Source organism: Chrysoperla carnea, chromosome 5, assembly GCF_905475395.1.
Source record: "Chrysoperla carnea chromosome 5, inChrCarn1.1, whole genome shotgun sequence".
In the NCBI taxonomy this organism is placed as follows: domain Eukaryota; kingdom Metazoa; phylum Arthropoda; class Insecta; order Neuroptera; family Chrysopidae; genus Chrysoperla; species Chrysoperla carnea.
Window position 1 is genome coordinate 29,279,553 of NC_058341.1, and position 12,048 is coordinate 29,291,600.

At 39.7% G+C, this 12,048-nt stretch overlaps 2 protein-coding genes across 2 annotated transcripts; both read left to right on the top strand.

Moving 5' to 3' along the window:
• Positions 1-274: 274 nt before the first annotated feature.
• On the top strand, positions 275-3,426 carry LOC123300260 (fibroin heavy chain-like). The gene is made up of 3 exons (XM_044882801.1): positions 275-394; positions 472-3,195; positions 3,269-3,426. Exons 1-2 carry the CDS (start codon positions 296-298, stop codon positions 3,172-3,174), a joined length of 2,802 nt encoding a protein of 933 aa, XP_044738736.1. The 5' UTR covers positions 275-295; the 3' UTR covers positions 3,175-3,195; positions 3,269-3,426.
• Positions 3,427-7,581: 4,155 nt separating this feature from the next.
• LOC123300259 (fibroin heavy chain-like) lies at positions 7,582-10,818 on the top strand. The gene is made up of 3 exons (XM_044882800.1): positions 7,582-7,720; positions 7,798-10,598; positions 10,670-10,818. Exons 1-2 carry the CDS (start codon positions 7,622-7,624, stop codon positions 10,579-10,581), a joined length of 2,883 nt encoding a protein of 960 aa, XP_044738735.1. The 5' UTR covers positions 7,582-7,621; the 3' UTR covers positions 10,582-10,598; positions 10,670-10,818.
• Positions 10,819-12,048: the final 1,230 nt, after the last annotated feature.

Consider the following 12,048-nt stretch of genomic DNA (forward strand, 5'->3'; position numbering starts at 1 on the left):
TATATTCTTCAGCTATCATAACAATACATAACAATAATAAATAATTAAGTATAATAAATAAATACCTAATAATTGAGGCATTCAAAAATTTATTGTGACAAACTAAAATATTTTTTAACATGTGTTAGAAAAACAAAGTGAAGAAAACTGTTATACATGAAAACACAAATAATTTTTAATTATTTTCACGAAATTGTAATAAAAGATTATGTGATAAGAGCGTTATTATCACGACAAAATGCATATAAAAGCAGCTAAAAATTAACAAGTATCTTTTCAACTATAAACAAACAAAATGAATATCAAATTTGTACTAATTGTGGTAGCTGCCGTACTTATACAGCTATTCAATTATCAAGACAGTGGATGCAATGTGATCGCCTACCCAACTGCGGTAATATTTCATCAAAAATAATAACATTTAAAAAATAATGAATTTCTGCTTATTGCGTTTTGTTACTCCAAAAACAGTCCTGTGGTGATTCTGATTCAGGATCAGGTTCAGCAAGTTCAGGCGCTGCGTCAGGAGCTGCATCTGGTTCAGGAGCTGCATCTGGTTCAGGAGCCGCTTCTGGTTCAGGTTCAGCTGCAGCATCTGGAGCAGCTTCTGGTTCAGGTTCTGCTGCGGGATCAGGAGCTGCCTCTGGCTCAGGTTCTGCTGCGGGATCAGGAGCTGCTTCTGGTTCCGGTTCTGCTGCAGGATCAGGAGCCGCTTCTGGTTCAGGTTCCGCTGCAGGCTCGGGAGCTGCTTCTGGATCTGGATCTGGTTCATCTTCGTCGGGATCCAGTTCATCGGGAAGTTCAGGAGGATGCGGAGGAGGAAGTGGTTCCGCATCGTCTGGAGGATCATCAGCATCCGCAACCAAAAATTCTGCCGGAGCTTCGTCTAACGGGTCTTCTGCAGGAGCATCGAATGGTTCAGCAGGTGCGTCTTCAGGAGGCTCTTCAGCATCAGCAACCAAAAACTCTGCGGGAGCCTCATCTGGAAGTTCGTCTGCTGGAGCATCTAATGGCTCAGCAGGTGCTTCATCATGTGGATCTTCAGCAACAGCAACCAAAAATTCTGCCGGTGCCTCATCTGGAGGATCTACTGCCGGAGCATCTAATGGTTCAGCAGGTGCCTCATCTGGAGGATCGTCGTCATCAGCCACCAAAAATTCTGCGGGTGCTTCATCTAACGGTTCATCTGCTGGAGCATCAAATGGTTCAGCAGGTGCATCTTCTGGTGGATCCTCATCATCAGCAACCCAAAACTCTGCTGGTGCTTCATCAAACGGATCATCTGCTGGAGCATCAAATGGCTCAGCAGGTGCATCTTCTGGTGGATCTTCATCATCGGCAACTCAAAACTCTGCTGGTGCGTCTTCTAACGGATCTTCTGCTGGAGCATCAAACGGTACAGCAGGAGCATCGTCTGGTGGTTCATCATCATCCGCAACGAAAGAATCCGCTGGGGCATCATCTAATGGATCAACTGCGACTGCAAGTAAAGACTCAGCTGGAGCATCTTCTGGTGGATCATCAGTTGGTGCAACTGCTTCTGGAGCGGGAGCAGCATCAGGTGGTTCAGTATCATCAGCTACTAAAAATTCCTCAGCTGCATCTTCGCAAGGATCCAGTGTTTCGATTTCAAATGGAGTTGTAAGCGCAGCATCAAATGGAGCTACCACGAGCGCTGGTGCCGGTTCCGCGTCTTCAGCATCAGGTGGATCCTCCGCAAATGTAGGAGGTGGATCTGCATCAGGATCATCCAATGGAGCAACTTCGAGCGCTAACGGCTCCTCGGCATCGGGATCATCTGGAGGATCAAGCTCTTCGGCTGGTGCAGGAAGTGCATCTGGTTCATCAGGAAACTCCAGTTCATCTGCCAGTGGAAACACCGCATCAGGATCATCCGGAGACTCCAGCTCATCTGCTGGTAGTGGAACAGCATCAGGATCATCTGGAGGGGCCACCTCAACTGCTGGTTCGGGATCAGCTTCGGGTTCGTCAGGAAGTTCAAGTTCATCTGCAGGTAGTGGTTCTGCATCTGGATCATCTGGAAACTCTAGCTCATCAGCTAGTGGTGGAACCGCGTCAGGATCATCTAACGGAGCTACCTCATCAGCTGGTAGTGGAACTGCATCTGGCTCATCTGGTGGCTCAAGCTCTTCTGCTGGAAGTGGAACTGCATCAGGCTCATCTGGAGACTCCAGCTCTTCTGCTGGTAGTGGAAGTGCATCTGGATCTTCTGGTGGAGCCACTTCATCTGCTGGTTCGGGATCAGCTTCGGGATCGTCAGGAAATTCAAGCTCATCAGCTGGTAGCGGATCGGCATCGGGATCATCTGGAGATTCTAGTTCATCAGCTGGTAGTGGAACTGCATCTGGATCTTCTGGTGGAGCCACTTCAACTGCAGGTTCGGGTTCTGCTTCGGGGTCGTCAGGAAATTCAAGTTCTTCAGCTGGTAGTGGATCGGCATCGGGATCATCTGGAGACTCTAGCTCCTCAGCTGGTAGTGGAAGTGCATCAGGATCATCTGGTGGTGCTTCCTCATCTGCTGGTTCCGGATCTGCTTCCGGCTCCTCAGGTGGATCTACTTCAGGAGCTTCTTGTGGATCAGCTTCTGGTTCATCTGGAGACTCAAGCTCCTCAGCTGGAAGTGGAAGTGCGTCAGGATCATCTGGTGGTGCTTCCTCATCAGCGGGTTCTGGATCTGCTTCAGGTTCTTCAGGTGGATCTACTTCAGGAGCTTCTAGTGGATCAGCTTCTGGGTCATCAGGAGGATCCAGTTCCTCTGCTGGTAGTGGATCTGCATCGGGAGCATCTGCAGGATCGAGCTCAGCTGCTGGTTCAGGATCTGCATCGGGTTCTTCAGGTGGATCTAGCTCTGGAGCTTCTAGCGGCTCATCAGATGGATGTGGCTCCGGAGGCTCTAGTGGAGCAGCTTCAGGAGCAGCCTCTGGTTCAGGATCAGCTTCTGGCTCAGGATCAGCTTCTGGTTCAGGAGCAGCTTCTGGCTCAGGAGCAGCTTCTGGTTCAGGAGCAGCTTCTGGCTCAGGAGCAGCTTCTGGCTCTGGATCAGCATCTGGTTCAGGATCAGCTGCAAGTTCTGGAGCTGCCTCTAGTTCAGGTTCAGCTGCTGGATCCGGATCTGCTTCTGGTAGTGGATCTTCTGATGATTGTTCTTGTTGAATCGGTGCGAAAACCTCAAAGGTAAATAAATACATGAATAAAAAATAATTGTTCATCATGTTTGAAATACTAATGGTGTTTGTTTTATTTTTAGTATACAACTTGATCTTATCTTCAACATCTTATTTTTTGACGATTGGATTGTTTTTAATATTTGTTAAAGAATTTATTTTCAATCTAGTATTTATTTTCTGTAACTTATCTCATGTAATTAGATTATAGCCGAAATATAATTATTAAATGTTCATGTAATATTGTATTATATATATATCATCTCCTACATTCCACTATGTTTCGCTTCCCTATCAATTAGATTTAACCTTAAGTTAAGAACATACAAAATTTAGATAACATTATTAAGAATATCGGCGTAATATTTAAGTTATTTGAAAATACAAAAATTTTTTCTTGCTTATTAGCAATAAAATAATAAGCGTTGGAAAAATGCTCGTCTTGCGTTTCACGGCATTATAATGCAACTACGAGATAGATGCTGATAATTATGTTTAATAATTATACAGAGATTAAAGGAAAACTCTAAACGAAGAAAATGTTTTTAAATTGTCGTAGGATGCTTCATTATTGATCACGCACGGTTTATCGAAGCACCTATTTTAGAAGTTTCGAAAATTTTGATTTTTTTGCAACAAAAATATATCATTAAGAGCTAAAATTGAGACCAGAACGGATTTCCTGCAGAGTCATACAAGCCGAAAAAATAAGTGTGGAAAAACGCGACACTTTCTTGACAAAACCATGTTTTCTCGAAAATTTTCGTACGGGTTTGAATTTAGCTAACCAATTATTTTTTCTTTGCTTCACAACCCTCTGTTATTGTTTTTAAGTCTTTTTACGTTTTTCGCACATTTCCGCTTTTTTTAAACAATTTCCTACACTCCGAGTTTTTCCAAAGTATATTTTTTACGCACTATTTTACTCCTAATTATCTCGTTGAAAAAACCAGACCGGATAATTATAAAAAATTTTAAATTTTTTTGCCTCTACTATATGTGCTAATCGTCTATTTATGTTAGTGAGTGTGTTCCGTCACTGTGATTAAACGAGTTATTGGATCTCGATTTATGTGGTATCGTTGAGTTATTTCACCCGCTCAAAACGATTAAAAATGTTAAATATATTCTGTTTGGAATCCAATGAAAGAAGAACTTAAAAAGTACATTCTAATTCTATAGCATTACGAATTTTTCAAAATTAACTCTGCCTGTGATGCCTCATAAAGTAGTAGGTAGATTTAAAAATTTTTATCAAATTTAAGATATTTTAAGCATATTTAAAAGAGAATTTAGAAATTGTACTTAGTCATCAATACCGTTAACAAGGTGAAAGCTTAAAACTTTGGAATAGCTATATTTTTTTAAACAATTTTTAATTAATTATAGTATGAATAATTAAAATTGTCTGATATTAATTATTAGGGGAGTTAATAAAATAGTCCAGAAACAATTTGACATTTATCCGACTTCCATACCTTTTTTCAAATATTTTTAAATATTCGATCCCGTGATAGCTTCTAGATGCAAAGTATAATAACAAATAATGATGTGGGTGGCCTCTGTTATAGACGTATATGTCAGAGAAGCGGAGGTTAAACCCCTTTCTTTAAAATGTGTAAACACTCTTGGATATAAATTCAACGACCTGTCAAAATATGAATCCATCTAGTACTTTTCCAGTTTTGAGACCATAAAAATACAAAAGCTAAGCGTCCTTAGAGCAGGGTCATTTATAAATATATGGTATTAAATTATTATTTAAGTAGTATTTAATCGATAATAAAGTGAAAAAATCGTATAATAGACAGGGCCAATCGTGAATCCCAGTCTATTATGCGGTTTTTTTCCTTAATTATTCATTAAATACTACTTAAATAATTATTCAATAACTTATATTTATAAATATTGACCCAGCTCTGAAGTACGTTAAGCTGAGTGCATCTTCTGCGCCCTCTATTTCAAAAGCGGTACAAATACATGTTTTAGAAAAATTTGTAGAAAATTGTATCTTCTACAACTTTTATAATGAATGTTAATGCGATTGAAGAAAAAAAAAAAAAAAAACGAAATATTCACAAAAAAATGACTTGCACGACTTTTGACCTTGAATATATAAGGACGTGTTCGCGGTACCATTTGTGACTTTTGAGATAACATTTGTACTATCATAATGAAGGTTTGTACAAAAATTTACCTTATCCCGTTAGATTCCTTAGTGAAACCCTAAGATGTTTGGTGTATTACTATATAATACATTGAAATGGCTATGCACGTGGAAAAAATAAATAAAATCACTTTATACCTTTTTTTGTTAAGCGAATAGTTCCATCAGAACTTCAAGAAAAGTGATTCTACTCTTTTGTAAAACGGCAATTAATTTCAACAGAAAATATGATGAAGACATTAATTTTGACCTTGACGTTAAGATACAATGTTATTTATTGAAAAATTATTTTATCTAAATGGAAAAGCTCGTTGAACTCTCATTTGGGTACATATTTGAAAATGAAATATTCCATCATTTTCACGTTTCATATTTTGAGGGTGGATTCTGAGCACAATTTCTCGACTTAAACCATTGTTTAACTCGTTTAAGAAATAACACACAAATGCGATTCATCTCTTCCTTTTAATTGCATTTATGTGCAAAACGAGTGTCTTTCTTTATAGCAATTTAATTTTCTTTATAGCAAAATATTTTTCATACTTTTAACAAAAAAGTATGAATTTTCCAAATTATTCTTTAGAAAATTACCTTGTTACATAATGAAGAATTCCTTTAAAAGCTCTATAATATAGGATATAAGTTAAAAATGCAAACTTAACAGCTCAAATATTTAAAGGACCCCGCACGATAAGACAGGAAAATGAGTTTATGTGAAACTTTTTCATACCGCAAGGCCACAAAATTTTTAATGAATAGTTTTCTAATTACGGACGATCAAAGCTACACATATATTATATTAATAGTATATGACTACTGTCTTAATAATGATACAATACAACAGTTTTGTACGAAGAACGTACAACACTGACTATCAAGGCAATGAAACATGATAAAACTATACAGAAACACACACGTATTAACACCTGTTGAGGAAATGAGCAAATCGGAATCACGCTAAATTCACATTTTTCAGCCTGTTTCTATGGCAAATTACGTTATAATACATTGAAAACAAGTTTAGGAAAAAACCATTTATCATTTGCAAGTTCTTTATTAAATTACAATTGTAATATATCACTACATAATATAAAACAAAGTCGCTTTCTCTGTCCCTATGTCCCTTTGTATGCTTAAATCTTTGAAACTACGCAACGGATTTTGATGCGGTTTTGATTTTTTTAATAGATAGAGTGATTCAAGAGGAAGGTTTATATGTATAATAACATCCATTAAATAGTGGAGAAGTACTGCTATTTTTGAGGTTTCTAATGTGATGTCGTAAATAATTACATTTTTTTCGCTTACATTGCAAACGCAGGCTGAACCCTACTAGTTTTATCAAAATAATGTACTAAGTATTGTACACATTGAAAAGGTCTACAGAAAAGTCCGTGATGGTATATGTCTATCTCTTATGGATAATCCACAATAACTTTTTTTTGTCATTTACTTTTTACGACAAATAAGATAGCAGGAAATCTTCATGGTATAAAGAAAGGGGAATTGTTTTACTCCAAATTTAACGCTTGCGGGCCACGGGCAGTAATGAATAAATCAAAACTACTGGATCGATTTTAATCACATAGGCTATATATTTTATACCCGTGCGAAGCCAGAGCGGGCCGCTATGTTTTTAGATACAACGTTCACAGTTTTTCTGTAGTGTATTTAGTATCAGCATTGCACCCGTGCGAAGCCGGGGCGGGTCGCTAGTATTTAATATGAAAAAGTGTTAGGTTCATTTCTTCTATTCTTAATGCCTGTCGTCCCTATAGTTATCTGGTATTTCACACTATAAAACATTAAATTTCAAATTAAATTATAATTATAATTTAGTCGATTTAAATGAGGTGGTCTAATTAAAATGTATTTTTGTATTTAATTTTTATTTTTTATTTTATACTTTTTAGTTGGTTTTTTTTTCTTGTGTCAATATATTGTTTTGTTGTACGACTTACACCTGTTCTATCTTTTAGATATCTATCTATTCTAATAATTTGTACTGTACTCGTACTGCTAGAAAATATTATTAAACATTATTTTGCAAGATAATAAAAAGAAATATGAAGATAATAAAGCAATGAATTAATGTTTTTTATTTTCACGAACTCATAAAATAAATTACACGCTTAACGTATAAGCTATAACGTATTTTTACTATATCCACATATCACGACTAAATTCATATAAATGTAGCGAAAATTTTGAGTAAAATCAACAAGAAGTTTCTTCAACACATGATCTATAACAATTGCATACAAGCAACATGAATATCAAATTTGTACTAATTGTGGTAGCTGCCGTACTTATACAGCTATTCAATTATCAAGACAGTGGATGCAATGTGATCGCCTACCCAACTGCGGTAATATTTCATCAAAAATAATAACATTTAAAAAATAATGAATTTCTGCTTATTGCGTTTTGTTACTCCAAAAACAGTCCTGTGGTGATTCTGATTCAGGATCAGGTTCAGCAAGTTCAGGCGCTGCGTCAGGAGCTGCATCTGGTTCAGGAGCTGCATCTGGTTCAGGAGCCGCTTCTGGTTCAGGTTCAGCTGCAGCATCTGGAGCAGCTTCTGGTTCAGGTTCTGCTGCGGGATCAGGAGCTGCCTCTGGCTCAGGTTCTGCTGCGGGATCAGGAGCTGCTTCTGGTTCCGGTTCTGCTGCAGGATCAGGAGCCGCTTCTGGTTCAGGTTCCGCTGCAGGCTCGGGAGCTGCTTCTGGATCTGGATCTGGTTCATCTTCGTCGGGATCCAGTTCATCGGGAAGTTCAGGAGGATGCGGAGGAGGAAGTGGTTCCGCATCGTCTGGAGGTTCATCAGCATCCGCAACCAAAAATTCTGCCGGAGCTTCGTCTAACGGGTCTTCTGCAGGAGCATCGAATGGTTCAGCAGGTGCGTCTTCAGGAGGCTCTTCAGCATCAGCAACCAAAAACTCTGCGGGAGCCTCATCTGGGAGTTCGTCTGCTGGAGCATCTAATGGCTCAGCAGGTGCTTCATCATGTGGATCTTCAGCAACAGCAACCAAAAATTCTGCCGGTGCCTCATCTGGAGGATCTACTGCCGGAGCATCTAAAGGTTCAGCAGGTGCCTCATCTGGAGGATCGTCGTCATCAGCCACCAAAAATTCTGCGGGTGCTTCATCTAACGGTTCATCTGCTGGAGCATCAAATGGCTCAGCAGGTGCATCTTCTGGTGGATCCTCATCATCAGCAACCCAAAACTCTGCTGGTGCTTCATCAAACGGATCATCTGCTGGAGCATCAAATGGCTCAGCAGGTGCATCTTCTGGTGGATCTTCATCATCGGCAACTCAAAACTCTGCTGGTGCGTCTTCTAACGGATCTTCTGCTGGAGCATCAAACGGTACGGCAGGAGCATCGTCTGGTGGTTCATCATCATCCGCAACCAAAGAATCCGCTGGGGCATCATCTAATGGATCAACTGCGACTGCAAGTAAAGACTCAGCTGGAGCATCTTCTGGTGGATCATCAGTTGGTGCAACTGCTTCTGGAGCGGGAGCAGCATCAGGTGGTTCAGTATCATCAGCTACTAAAAATTCCTCAGCTGCATCTTCGCAAGGATCCAGTGTTTCGATTTCAAATGGAGTTGTAAGCGCAGCATCAAATGGAGCTACCACGAGCGCTGGTGCCGGTTCCGCGTCTTCAGCATCAGGTGGATCCTCCGCAAATGTAGGAGGTGGATCTGCATCAGGATCATCCAATGGAGCAACTTCGAGCGCTAACGGCTCCTCGGCATCGGGATCATCTGGAGGATCAAGCTCTTCGGCTGGTGCAGGAAGTGCATCTGGTTCATCAGGAAACTCCAGTTCATCTGCCAGTGGAAACACCGCATCAGGATCATCCGGAGACTCCAGCTCATCTGCTGGTAGTGGAACAGCATCAGGATCATCTGGAGGGGCCACCTCAACTGCTGGTTCGGGATCAGCTTCGGGTTCGTCAGGAAGTTCAAGTTCATCTGCAGGTAGTGGTTCTGCATCTGGATCATCTGGAAACTCTAGCTCATCAGCTAGTGGTGGAACCGCGTCAGGATCATCTAACGGAGCTACCTCATCAGCTGGTAGTGGAACTGCATCTGGCTCATCTGGTGGCTCAAGCTCTTCTGCTGGAAGTGGAACTGCATCAGGCTCATCTGGAGACTCCAGCTCTTCTGCTGGTAGTGGAAGTGCATCTGGATCTTCTGGTGGAGCCACTTCATCTGCTGGTTCGGGATCAGCTTCGGGATCGTCAGGAAATTCAAGCTCATCAGCTGGTAGCGGATCGGCATCGGGATCATCTGGAGATTCTAGTTCATCAGCTGGTAGTGGAACTGCATCTGGATCTTCTGGTGGAGCCACTTCAACTGCAGGTTCGGGTTCTGCTTCGGGGTCGTCAGGAAATTCAAGTTCTTCAGCTGGTAGTGGATCGGCATCGGGATCATCTGGAGACTCTAGCTCCTCAGCTGGTAGTGGAAGTGCATCAGGATCATCTGGTGGTGCTTCCTCATCTGCTGGTTCCGGATCTGCTTCCGGCTCCTCAGGTGGATCTACTTCAGGAGCTTCTTGTGGATCAGCTTCTGGTTCATCTGGAGACTCAAGCTCCTCAGCTGGAAGTGGAAGTGCGTCAGGATCATCTGGTGGTGCTTCCTCATCAGCGGGTTCTGGATCTGCTTCAGGTTCTTCAGGTGGATCTACTTCAGGAGCTTCTAGTGGATCAGCTTCTGGGTCATCAGGAGGATCCAGTTCCTCTGCTGGTAGTGGATCTGCATCGGGAGCATCTGCAGGATCGAGCTCAGCTGCTGGTTCAGGATCTGCATCGGGTTCTTCAGGTGGATCTAGCTCTGGAGCTTCTAGCGGCTCATCAGATGGATGTGGCTCCGGAGGCTCTAGTGGAGCAGCTTCAGGAGCAGCCTCTGGTTCAGGATCAGCTTCTGGCTCAGGATCAGCTTCTGGTTCAGGAGCAGCTTCTGGCTCAGGAGCAGCTTCTGGTTCAGGAGCAGCTTCTGGCTCAGGAGCAGCTTCTGGCTCTGGATCAGCATCTGGTTCAGGATCAGCTGCAAGTTCTGGAGCTGCCTCTAGTTCAGGTTCAGCTGCTGGATCCGGATCTGCATCTGGTTCAGGATCAGCTGCAAGTTCTGGAGCTGCCTCTAGTTCAGGTTCTGCTGCTGGATCCGGATCTGCTTCTGGTAGTGGATCTTCTGATGATTCTGATGATTGTTCTTGTTGAATCGTTTTCTAAAGTTTGTAAGTAACTTATTTAAATAAAATATTTAACATTTAAATTCACCATATCTAAAACTTCCTCATTGTCGTAGGTACAAACACAAACCCACCTTTAATTTCATAATTTATGCCGACCGAACTGTTTTTACATTGGATATGTTTTAATTTTAAATTATTTTGCATTTAGTTTATAATTTTGTGTTTTACCACATTCAATTTATTATACTCAAAACATAATTTTGAAATAAATTTGCAAGCATAAATTTTTTAATTTTTATTTTGATTTTTGTCCAATATAATACGAGAGTGAAAAACTCTATTAATGCAAACATTTTTCATTTAAATAAATATGTATTTTCATTTAAGTAAATAAGAGCCAACGAAAAAATTACCAGAAATTACACAGAAGCCGTGACTCGAACCCGGCTCTTCGAGATATTGGGTATAGAACTTTGTCCCCTGTCGCAAATTCTATTAAACAATTCATGTGATTAAACAATGTTTGGCATTAATAGCCACTGGCCTTAAATTTTCGATAATTTTTGTTTCAACTTTTTAAGAAAATTTTCATTCAGAGGATTGAACTTTTGTAAGAAAATTTTCAAAATTTTCAACTTATGCTTAAAAACCAGGAAAATTTCAATTTTTTCCACAAAAGATAGCATGCAAAACAGTAATAAGAGAGAAACTATTATATGAGTCCGTAAAGATATACACAATTTTAATTAAAACAAGGGAAAATAAGCAATTGATTGAGTTACTTGTTGAAATACCATGTATAGACAGTGTTGAGTACGCAATCGTTTGTGTTTTTTACGTCATGTAAGTAGAGAAAGACTTTTTTCTCACTTCCTCAGTGAATATAATATGTATATGCTATAACACAAACATAATATATGTATAACGTATAAATTTTACATATTTAATTTGCGCTTTCACGGATAAACAGTGATGTTTACGGAAAAAATTATGCAAACAAAAATTGTTTATTTTTTTATAAGGTCTTTTGTTCTATCTCGAACGGTTTATAAGATCGGTGATACAGAATCAAAGCAAAATGGAACTATATCGCTCATTTACGAACTCGACCTCACTTTTTACGTCCTGAGTATGCTATGAAAACTTCAGTTTGATATCATTTTCGTTTTTGAGTTATCGTAATCACATGTGATTATATGATCACCAATAGTGAGTTAGTTTGTTCGTGGCATCAATATTTTTAAAGCGTTACAAACTTGGGACTAACCTTAGTATACCTTGATATAATTCATATATACATGGTATAAAAAGAAAACAAGTCTCTTGAAATAAAAAGATTAGAACAAATAATGCTTAGCATGTAAAGGGTAGCATTTTGAAAATGTATGTTTTTATGGTTTTATTTCATTACTATGATAATATTGCACTTATTTAAATTTTAATGTTTTGTTTTTATCATAAAATAATAAAGTTTAATAGATAAACAGTAGGA

Coding starts and splice junctions, on each gene's coding strand:
- LOC123300260 (XM_044882801.1), top strand. CDS start 296: ATGAATATCAAATTTGTACTAATTGTGGTAGCTGCCGTACTTATACAG. Junction 395..471: donor TGATCGCCTACCCAACTGCG/GTAATATTTCAT, acceptor CTCCAAAAACAG/TCCTGTGGTGATTCTGATTC.
- LOC123300259 (XM_044882800.1), top strand. CDS start 7,622: ATGAATATCAAATTTGTACTAATTGTGGTAGCTGCCGTACTTATACAG. Junction 7,721..7,797: donor TGATCGCCTACCCAACTGCG/GTAATATTTCAT, acceptor CTCCAAAAACAG/TCCTGTGGTGATTCTGATTC.